General features: G+C 40.2%; 1 protein-coding gene across 2 annotated transcripts in view; it reads left to right on the plus strand.

Annotated features, from left to right (window-relative positions):
- The window catches only part of WDR33 (WD repeat domain 33), a 69,498-nt gene that overhangs the window by 46,116 nt on the left and 11,950 nt on the right, over positions 1-11,432 (plus strand). The window contains exons 8-17 of one of the 2 annotated variants that reach the window (XM_021538038.3): positions 4,420-4,546; positions 5,111-5,265; positions 5,389-5,467; positions 5,953-6,063; positions 6,856-6,950; positions 7,159-7,167; positions 7,833-7,919; positions 8,145-8,284; positions 8,634-8,786; positions 9,140-10,186. In XM_021538038.3, coding sequence (XP_021393713.2) covers positions 4,420-4,546; positions 5,111-5,265; positions 5,389-5,467; positions 5,953-6,063; positions 6,856-6,950; positions 7,159-7,167; positions 7,833-7,919; positions 8,145-8,284; positions 8,634-8,786; positions 9,140-10,186 — 2,003 coding nt within the window. Of the gene's footprint in view, positions 1-4,419; positions 4,547-5,110; positions 5,266-5,388; positions 5,468-5,952; positions 6,064-6,855; positions 6,951-7,158; positions 7,299-7,832; positions 7,920-8,144; positions 8,285-8,633; positions 8,787-9,139; positions 10,187-11,432 lie in introns of those variants that run through there. The other variant, XM_077785570.1, reaches the window with a different exon arrangement.

Raw genomic sequence — 11,432 nt, forward strand, 5'->3', positions numbered from 1 at the left:
GACTGGCATCTTAGTGTAAGTGTCTACATTCACATAGTTGCTGAGAAGGATCTAGAAATTTTCTAATATCATCTATATAAAATTCTCTTTAAATTTATGTGCATTCAGAATGGGGCACATCCCATGGGGAAAGAATATAAAACAGAGCAGTTAAGCTACAGCAATAAACCTGATATATCTATAACTGCTATACACAGTTGCATTGTAAAATATATGGATATTTTATAGACTGTAATATAGAGACAATGATTGAAACTAGCTTTTTTACACTGTAAGCTATGTTCAGAAAGTCCTAAATGCAGAAATTAGTGTGAGGAGGGGAAAAATAATGTCCTTATAATATGTGTGCTTTTCAGACTTCTGACATACTTGATTTGATCAAATACCATTAGACATAATCTTATGACAGCTTGTTAGGTCTTTCACTAGCCAGGATTTCTGTTCAGTGTCTTTTAAAGATCAACCCTTCAAAGATATTGGCTAGAAGTACTAACAGTCAGTATTTTAATTAAGAAGATAGTGACTAAGGGTACTCAAAGCATTTATTATGCATATGAAAGATAATAGTAGGGAACTGCTTTTGTATCTGAGCTTTTCAAAGGTACTATATGTGCCTGCCTTTGTTTTTCTGTACATTTTGTTAAATGGTTGGAAAAATTTGTAGTAAGTAAAATCAACAAGTGTTTGTATGTAGGTTTATGCTCAGATTTTCACTCATGATTTTAAATTACTTGAGTTTCTCAAAAATCTTTGCCTTCAGTCTTTCATTTTGGTTGGTTTATGGGGACTTCTATTGCCACAACTCCTACACAATTCACACATTTCAATTCATTTATCCATAAAGCGTCCCTACAAGACTGGGAGTTGATAATAAGGTCCATGCAAAGGAGAAGGAATTGTTCAGAGAGGAATTCTCACCCTGGAGCTCTGAGGAAAGAGGGAGATAAGTGTGTTCATAACTGTTGAAATTACTGAGCAGAAGCTGTTGTCAGCAAACAGGGAATGTAAACGGCAGAGATTTGTATGAATTAAGTTTTTCTGAGCTTGGTGTCTGGGGACAGGGGGGTTTTGTACCAGAAGAGAGGCTGATTCCCAATACTAAGAACTGAAAACAACTGTGAAATAAAATCTGTGAGGTGGCTTTTTCCTCTGGAATGTTATTTTAAATGTATTTTCTGCATCATGTGTCTCATTACGGATAATAGTGTGCCCATCTCTCAGCAGAAAGAAGGAAAAGTAATATACAACATCAATTGCTTCTGTTTTAAAAGAAATTAAGCAAGGTCTGATTAGATGATGCTATTCAGTTATTTTGGTTATGTGAATGTTCTGAGTTAGTTTGTCCCTTGTGAATAGTTTATTTAAAGTACAGTTGTAGTAGGGAAAAATTTATTTTCTCTTGAGAAAGCTTTAGCTTCCTAATGCAATGAAGCTAAGTGTGTGATGATCCCATTTCTGCAGAGCTGGGGCTGAGATGGCTCTGTGGAGGGCAGGAGCCATCACTGCTTAGATTTCAAAGGAGGGTCCCAGCTTTCCCCTCTGCTGCCATAATCCAGAGTGCACTGGTTGGAAGAATGCTCTCTGCAGGAAATAAATGCCAGTTACCTGCTCAATCATACAAAGATTATAACAATTATGTTTTTAAATATTATAAGTTTCTTCTGATCTCTATGGACAGTATTAATGTGCTGATAGCCAAAAACATTTTGATAAGTACCCAATGGTTTATTTGCCCTGGTTACAAGTTCTGAGTGTCCTGGCATCTTCTGCCTCTCAGCTCTGTCAGCCCATGCTGTCACTGCCTCTCCCTTCTGAAGACTTTGAAAGGGTGGGTGCTTCAGTTACTCTGTTTAAAATTGCCCATTCTAAACCTTTTCTTTCTCAGGGCACATATTTGTGTTTGGGCTGGCTTAACTCAAGAAGAGCCTAAAGCAGGGCCTTGCACAAGATGAGCTGTCACCCAGAGATGGCCTTTCACAAGCATCACTTGTTTTCTGGATGCAATATTTGCCATCAAGCGTAGTTAGCCCTGTGTTTTCCTGTGCTTCTCCATTGCTAGTTGTCTTCGTTTCAGGAGCAGCAGTGCCAATGTCACTTCAGTCTATGCAGGTTTTTTATTTCATATCTATGATCATACTCAAGCATTCTAGTCTGAACACATTTTCATATGATTCAACTAAGTATTAACTTCAATGGAGTGTTTTTTATAAGGGCCTTGAATTAAAATCTTTCTTTCCCTGGGGACTGCATGAAAACAACTACCTACAGAATATCCTTAGCTGGAAATCTGCGAGCATGGATTCCTCTCCCCTGTGGAGGAGGAGCACTTTCTCCCTTAATCCTGGCTGAATTGTTGCTTCCAAATAAGCACTGGGAAGCAAGATTTGTTCAGCATTCAGCTTCATGGTTTAGTCAAGAGGTTTAGTCATAGCAAATGCAGACAGACAGTGCCTTTCACTTCTCTCTGCATTAGAAAAGCCAGAGAGAAAGGAAACACTACATCTCAGGGTGCCTCTGTGTTGGTAACCCAGACCACCAGAGTACATTGATGGTCTTGGCAACTTGAGGATCTTGCTCGTCCCTGAAACCCCAAATATTCCAAAGACAATTCTGCCTGCTGTGGCTGGGGAGGAATTGGGTTCCTTCATCTATATTGTCAGTCAGTTCTTATAGTTGTTCCCATATATTTGCCAATGCTGGATTCATTTCTTCTTTGCTCAAGAACCTCTTCCCTGTCTGTCCTTTCCTCCAGAGAGGAGGAAAGTTGAACTTACTTGAGAGTGTGCTCTACATGTTAAGAATTTTCTTCTATTTTAAGATAAAGTATATTCCTTATTCTGATGCGAAAAGATTTTTGCTTTTTTATATATTTTTCATATATTCCTAGCTCTGTAGACTCTTACTGTACAGTTCCATGGTTTCTTAGCTAGCATTCAGTACTTTTCCAGTACTTTGTTAGACAGACACATTCCTGGAATCCCATTCAAATCTTTCTTTTTCAGTGAACCAAGGCCATTCTTCTACCTCCCCATGTATGTAGACATAAACAATGTGGGGCTAGGAGAAAGGGGGGAGGCTTTAGTAGGAGGCTGAACCAAGGGGGGAATTATTTCATTAACTGTACTTTTAACTGGGGATTCTTGTCAATTATGGTAGTTTGCTAAACTTACAAAAGTCGCATAGCCCAATATCATGTGTGCATTCTGTTGTGCATTTTGCCATAAGTGCACCTGAAAGATCCTTCAATGAACAGTAACCACCTTGATCCTTTTAATCTTTGGCTTGTGATTTCAGGGCTCAGAAGGGCATCAATTCTAATCTGATTTTTCTGTGGCCTCAGGAAAATTTCAACTGACAGTTATTTTTAATGTCTTTTCAAAGTGAGATCTGAGTTAAGGCAGCTTGTGCTGCTTAAACTTATGTGTTCCAGTGTGTAGCAGAGCAGTGTGTGTGGGAGCTGTCTGATTGATGGCAATCCTTACTCTTTCCTGGAGTGTGCTCCCATTCTTCCATGCCATCTATCACTTCAGTGCCTTCATGTTGCAGGCAGACCCTCCTGTCTCAAATTGCTTTTTTCTTCAGTTGCTTCATGCTGCCTCATTTTCTGGGATGGACATTATTGTTGGCCCTCTCTTGAAGTGGGCTGGTGTGGAGAGAGATTGGAGAAAGAAATTATAGCCTCTTATTTCATTCCTATAGTTAACCTCAGAAACCTCATTTTATCATGCAGCAGGAACAGGCTTTTTTTTTTTTTTTTTATGAATTTTAGCTCATCTGAACAGCACTGATTCTCTCTCAAGTTCAGTCAATTTAAAAAGAAATTGTATCACAGGGGTTTTTCTTTGCTAACACTTAAGCATTGGAAAAACCTGAATCCCTGTAAACTGGTAAGAGATCACATCTCATAAGGTTTCTTTTCATCACTAATTTAGTTTTCAGATCCATTATTTAATTTCTTTGCTTATTTTGTGACAGGACAGTAAAAGGATAGTACTGATAGGATAGGAACAAATAGGTATTTGCTTTATATTTCCTCAGTTTTTCACTGAAACTGAAGTGTCACACAATCATTTTACCTCCTCCACCTCCACATAAATGCTTCATCAGTGCTACATTTAAAATACTGTGAAGTTGTATAAGGCCAAAGGCTAAAGAAAAGTACCAATTTAAACAGAAGTTTCTTAGATAATTTTTCCAGTGAGCTTGATTTGAGGGCATAATCTGAGGGGAAAATGCTCCTATTAATTAGTGGGAAGAAAGGCAAGCTAAATAACTTGGGAAGAGATTTTATTTAGTTTATGTTTTGTAATCTGTGCTCTGTGATGTTTTTCATTCAGTTTTAAATTAGTTATAAGGTGTGCATCCTATAATTTTTGAGTGTCTGTGAAATCTCAGAATGGACAATTTTTATTTTAACAGGCCATGGAGCAGATGTGAAATGTGTTGACTGGCATCCAACAAAGGGATTAGTTGTTTCAGGAAGCAAAGATAGCCAACAGCCCATCAAGTTCTGGGATCCAAAGACTGGCCAGAGCCTTGCCACACTGTAAGTTCTTACCCACAGACTTTTGATTTGCTCAAATATAAACTAACTTTATAAAATAATCTTTTCTTAATTCCCTTCTATAGTCCTTTTCCTCACAACTTTTCAGCCATACACAGTTGCTTCACACATGAAGCTAGTGCTTCACCTGTGCCAGAAAATTATTAGATGAGGACAAGTCTGTACCTGGAAAATTGAGACTTTAACATTCATTATTTAAATTTACTTTGTTCTTCTTCACAGAAAATCTAGCCACACAGTTCTTATACAGACTGAGGTAGGGAATAACAAACGAGATGTTTCATCTGGCTGATAAAAACTTTGTTATGCTGCAGCAGAAACGTGCACAATAACTGGATACTGTGTCAGTGAGTGCTCCCAGTTGCTTTGCAAAAGACCGGGATCAAAGCACGGGGCCTTTGCACAGAAAGCCCCAGTTCTGCTTTAGTAGCCTGAACTGCCTTGTTATTGACCTGAATATTTGTGACTGGCAAATGACACATTTTTATCTGTGTTTGAGAAATCAGCTTCAGGACAAACAATCTGTTTGTTTCTCTCTGCTTGCAGACATGCTCACAAAAACACAGTGATGGAGGTGAAACTGAATCTCAATGGCAACTGGCTGCTGACAGCTTCTCGTGACCACCTCTGCAAGCTCTTCGACATCCGGAACCTGAAGGAAGAACTTCAGGTCTTCAGGGGGCATAAGAAAGAGGCCACAGGTTAGAATTTTTTTTTGTTATGGAGATTGTTATTATTAAGCTTTGATTTAAAATTAAATTTATTTCCATTCATTAGAAATCTTAGTATTACACCTGGTGATCGTGGCTTACTGTGTGTTTCAGCTGTGGCCTGGCATCCTGTTCATGAAGGGCTGTTTGCCAGTGGAGGGTCTGATGGCTCCTTGCTTTTCTGGCATGTTGGGTACGTGGCATTTTCATCAGCATGTTGGAAAGGTGTTGGTCAGCTGTGACAAAACACAAAATACCTCTTTTCCCCTTTGAGACCATATTTAACCTGCATATTTATGATAATAGTTTTTCTCTGTACCTGAGGAATTTGTTAATATGCCTAATTTATGAAGATGTTTTCCTGTAGAAATGTGCTTTAAAGGATACGATTGCTTGCACAAAACCAGTCACGTGTTGAGATGGTGATGAATCTCTTAAAGCTTGTTCTGAGGTGCTGGAATTATTTTGGTTTTAAATGTACAGTTAAAAATCCCTACATTACTGAACTGCCTATTAAAACCACAGGGAACAATCAGTTAATCCAGTAGAAAAATTACAGAGGCTTAAATTTGACAAAATATGGGATAGAGGATGAACAACAGCTGAATAGCAGAAGTTTTCTCTTGTAGCTGTAGGAGATACTCAGCTGTGTGTGATTATTTTTTTTTTATGCATCAGGGTTGAGAAGGAGGTTGGTGGGATGGAAATGGCCCATGAAGGAATGATCTGGAGTCTGGCATGGCATCCCCTCGGACACATTCTGTGTTCAGGATCAAATGATCACACCAGGTAATTTCAAGTATTTAAAGAGAAGGTCTAAGAGAGTGTATTTATTTTTAGAAACCAGAACAGTGTTTGGCATCAGTGAATAAATAGATTGGGATGGTTCTGGCCACACAACCAGTGGCCAAAGCAGAGACACAATTTATGTTAATACGAAGCACTATGTGACATTTTATATTACAAGGTAGAATTTGACCTCTTGTAACAAATATTATGATTTTGGTTGGTGGGAGTTTTTAAATTCACTGAAGAAAAGTTTAAAAAAAATAATTTATGTATTTTCTTGCTGAAGAAATACTCATATCTTCACAGCAATTTTTCCTGCAGATCATCTGCTGGTCATGTATTTTCATATTGCAGACACATTCAAAGGCTGTAGTTTGTGTTTTTAGGTTGGACATGCTATAAACATAATTTATTTTATAAATGCAGTACATTTTTGCAGAGGCATGTGTACATTTAGTGTATATGAAGAATATACTTGAGCAAGAAGTTTTTGGATGGACTAGAAATATTCTTTTTTTCATGATCTGATGTTGATCCCTTGTAATTAACATTCATTGCACTTTGAAGTATCCTCTAACTTTCCACCATGTAATTCACTACAATATTTTTTGGGTTTTTTATTTTTGGCTTGAAGCTCATACCCTGTGTTCAGGTCTAGAGCTAAACTTGATTTAGTAAGAGTTGAATCCTTCCATAATCAAGATCTTATACTAAAAATCAAAGAACTAATTAGATTAGAAGTTGTTAATGCTCTTGACCCTTTAATGAGATAATGTAAATTCCTTTTGACAGCAAGTTTTGGACTAGAAATCGGCCTGGAGATAAAATGAGAGATCGTTACAACTTGAACCTGCTGCCTGGGATGTCAGAGGATGGTGTGGAATATGGTGAGGCATTTTTCCTCAATAGGGAAGTAAGAGCATTGGGGTCAGGAACAGGCCTAGATCATTAGGTGACACTTCTGGGTAAGGTGAGGAAGCAGAATTATAGCATTGGGGACCACATAGGCAAAAATACCTTTTTGTAAGGATGATTTTACTGCCCTTATTATCATTGATCATCATTCCAACAATGGGTTTTCTTCTGTTTCCACAGCTCCAGGAGGTAAGACCTGCTCTGTCAATCACAGGAAGACGTTTTGGCTCTCCCTCTGGCAATATCTCCAGTTTACTTTTCTTCCTGAAGACTTCATCTGTCTTCAAGGCTTCCCACAGTCCTGAACTACAACAGGAAAAGCAACAAGAATTCCACTAAAACCTTTAAACTTTACTCTTAAGGATTTATCCCAGCTCAATGGTGTGCCTCAGCCACCTGTAGTTGGATCTGTGTCTTCAGATTTTTGATTATTTGTTTTGGTTTTTTTTTTTGTTTTTTTGGGTTGTTTTGTTTTTTTTTTTTTTTTTAAGGGGGGGATATAAAAATGCAGCACTTTAATACAAGTTAAATTTTAAAATATACAGATTTGTTATAACAAAAATGGGATTGATTATGGTTGTTATTTCTTTTTCTAAGCTTCTGCCTTAAATGTAACCTTCCTGAAAGGACATAGTTTTTGACCTTTTGGGGTGTATTTATGAATCTGAACTTGCAGTTCTTTGAATATCCTGTAATTCATGTATGAAACTAAATTGTGACCTACCAGTTGTAAAATATCTATTTACTATTGGAATATGATACTAATGGTAAAAGCATGTGAGAATCCAAAGGGATGAAATAGTAATGTAAAGAAATATTTTCCAAGTATAAATATTTGTTGTTTTTCTCTCTAGATGATCTGGAGCCCAACAGCCTGGCAGTTATTCCTGGGATGGGAATACCTGAGCAGTTGAAAATAGCTATGGAGCAGGAGCAGATGGGTAAGTAATAGCTATGGAAAAGCATTCTCCTGAGCAATACAGATACTGTGTGACTTCTTTTTCATTCTTTTCATATTCTTTGGGAGCACAGATGCTCTTTTCTAAAGTTCTGTGTTGTGCATATTTGCTGTGTAAAAAAGGATGATCTGAAAGCCTCTGTGAAAAAATAAAGGATCTTTGTGTAAGCCTGCATTGCTCTGACTGTTTGTTTCCCTGGTGCCAAAGGGAAAGATGAGTCCAATGACATTGAAATGACAATCCCAGGGCTGGACTGGGGAATGGAGGAAGTAATGCAAAAGGACCAAAAGAAAGTGCCACAGAAAAAAGTTCCCTATGCAAAACCAATACCAGCACAGTTTCAGCAGGTAAGTACCTGATACAGTGAACAGAACAACTTGTTTTTTTCTCAGCTTCAAAAGGTTTGTGTCTTTTGAAATGTTTTGGATTTTACAGCTCTCCTGTATCAACACCCCATGCAATTTACCACAGTAGCTAGTTGGATTGCTATTTAAACACAAACTATTTTATTAACTACCTTCTATGTTGTATCTGTACCTGGGAACAATTTAGAAGATGAGGAAATTTTATTCAGCATTGTTTTTACTTTCAAGTGTCCATACTACAAAATGTTTCAGCATATTCTTTCTCATTGCAGCAATATGTTGCACACATGTTGTTCTACAGAATTAATCTTGTGTTTCCTGATCTTTGTAGGCATGGATGCAAAATAAAGTTCCTTTGCCTCCCCCACCTGAGCCATTGAATGATAGAAAGGAGGATATTAAGCTGGAGGAGAAAAAGAAATCACAGGCAGAGATTGAGCAGGAAATGGCAGCACTTCAGTACACAAACCCACAACTCCTGGAGGTACGTGTGGAAACACAGGGATTAACAAGTTTGCTTTAGCTCTTTCTGGGGCGGATTTGGACTTAAGCACTAAAGTGAGCAGCTTCCTGCAGCAGTTTGACCTATTTGGCTGTTTTCACTTTTTACAAAAAGACATCTCATTGGACAGGATATTGCAGTTAATATGTGATGATGTGAATCCCTCAGGGAGGCCCCCACATCTCACTTTACCAGTGGGTCTCTTCAGTTGGTGATTTCTGTTTGTTACAAGGGAAGCATTCTTAAATTCCTGTGAAATTGAAGGACTGCTTATGATTTTTACTTGTAACGTACTTCTGTGCTTAGTTGATTTTCTGTCTCTCTTTTTTGGACAGCAACTGAAAATTGAGAGACTTGCACAAAAGCAAGCTGAGCAAGTGCAGCCACCGCCCCCAGGAGGATCTCTCCATGGACCTCAGCCTTTCCCAGGGCAAGGCCCGATGTCACAGATGCCTCAAGGGTTTCAGCAGCCCCTTCCACCTCAGCAGATGCCAATGAATATGCCTCAGATGGGACCCCCCGGTCCACAAGGACAGTTCAGACCTCCGGGACCCCAAGGACAAATGGGACCTCAAGGTCCATTACACCAAGGAGCTGGAGGTCCACAAGGGTTCATGGGACCACAAGGACCTCCAGGCCCCCAAGGGCCTCCACAAGGAATGCCACGGCCTCAGGATTTACATGGACATCAAGGAATGCAGAGACATCCGGGCCCTCATGGGCCGATGGGGCCCCCAGGTCCCCAGGGTAGCGCTGGCCCTCAGGGACACTTGGGACCGCAGGGCCTGCCCGGGTCTCAGGCTCATTTAGGACCACAGGGCCCACCTGGCCCACAAGGTCACCTGGGTCCTCAGGGTCCCCCTGGAGGTCAAGGAATGCAGGGGCCACCCGGCCCACGAGGAATGCAAGGACCTCTTCCCCACGGCATGCAAGGAGCCCCGGGATCTCAAGGCATGCAGGGCCCTATATCCCAAGGGCCTTTGATGGGACTTAATCCGAGAGGCATGCAGGGTCCACCAGGACCCAGAGATAACCAGGGACCTAATCCACAAGGGATGATGATGGGTCATCCACAAGAAATGAGAGGTCCTCATATGCAAAGTGGTTTACTAGGACACGGTCCCCAGGAGATGCGGGGCCTTCAGGGACCCCCACCTCAAGGTTCAATGCTGGGACCGCCACAAGAAATGCGTGGGCCACCTGGTCCCCAGGGCCAGCAGGGACCTCCACAAGGCTCTTTGGTGGGGCCTCAAGGAAACATGCAAGGACCTCAGGGACAGCCAAACCCTTCCAGGGGGCCGCACCCTTCCCAGGGCCCTCTGCCCTTCCAGCAGCAGAAAACGCCTCTGTTGGGTGATGGGCCTCGTCCCCCCTTCAATCAGGTACGTGGGGGTCTTTGGAACAAGGGGAGTTCTCAGAAGGTGGGAATGGTAACTGTCTGTGCAAGAGAGGTGCACAGCAGGAGCTGAGAGAATGGACATTGGGTATTCCTTGCTGAGACCTCAGGAAAACTGAAGTGATGATTAAAAGGGTTCTATAGCTGGGGAACAGCACAAGGTGTCCCTGCCCATGGCAGGGGCATTGGAAATAGGTGATCTTTAAGGTCACTTTCAACCCAAAGTAATCATGATTCTATGACAGGTAACTGGAAATGGGATTGTTGGGAACAGTAGTACAAAAACCAGTCTGCTGTGAAAATATGTAACCTTAAGAGAAAGTCCTTTTTTTTTTCTTTTTTTTTTTTATATTTAAAGACACTGAACTGTCTTAAGCAAGGTATTTCATGGGGAGCAGACAAGCATTAATAAAAGTCAAATGTTAAGAAACTAAACAGAAGAAAAGTCACATGTATGTATTAAAGCTAGATATTGCCAACTCTCAGTTGTCCAGAGTAGTTAATCCAAACTGTGGGATGGATTTACCATAGATGCTGACATACCTCGAACCAGCTTAGGTCTGGTTGCACTTAACAGTTGACTCTTAAGTGCAGAGAGACACAGCACTTTCCATTTTCTGCCCTACTACACATCACACAGAGCTCTCTGTGGTTATTGCCTCCCATCAATTCCTAGCTGGATAGCACCAGTTCTTACTTTGTCTCAAGTGTCTTCAGTTCTAGGTGAATTTTGAAAGGGAAGTTTGGGGAAAAAAAACCCAACTGTACTTAATTGAAAAAAGAAAATGTGTGGTGTTTTTTAACCAGAATTGTCTCTTTTAGACCTGCACTCAGTAATTTCAGTCAAGGCTTTAGACACGTAGAGTACTTAATGTGTAGTCCAGTACCAATCACAATGAGGAACTGAACATTCAAATGAGCTTTAGCTCCGAGACTCATTTTCAGATTGAAGCAGAGTAGCCAACAAGTTGTGGGTTTATTTGAATATTTTTTCTTTACAAATGAATTATTCCCTCCAGAAGGCTGTTAATGTGCTACTGCTGCTGAGATTTCACAAATATCAAAGTTACACAAACCAGTGTTGGTTCCCCAACTATATAACTTAAACCAGCAGAGTTGTTCCTCATTGCTACCCCAGGGAAATTAATTTTCCTTTGAGAGTAATTGCCTTGTTTGTGGAGAGCTGTCCTTGTCTGCTCTTGCCACTGACACTTTAGAATTCACTAGGGTGC

This window comes from Lonchura striata, chromosome 10 (genome assembly GCF_046129695.1).
Source record: "Lonchura striata isolate bLonStr1 chromosome 10, bLonStr1.mat, whole genome shotgun sequence".
In the NCBI taxonomy this organism is placed as follows: Eukaryota; Metazoa; Chordata; class Aves; order Passeriformes; family Estrildidae; genus Lonchura; species Lonchura striata.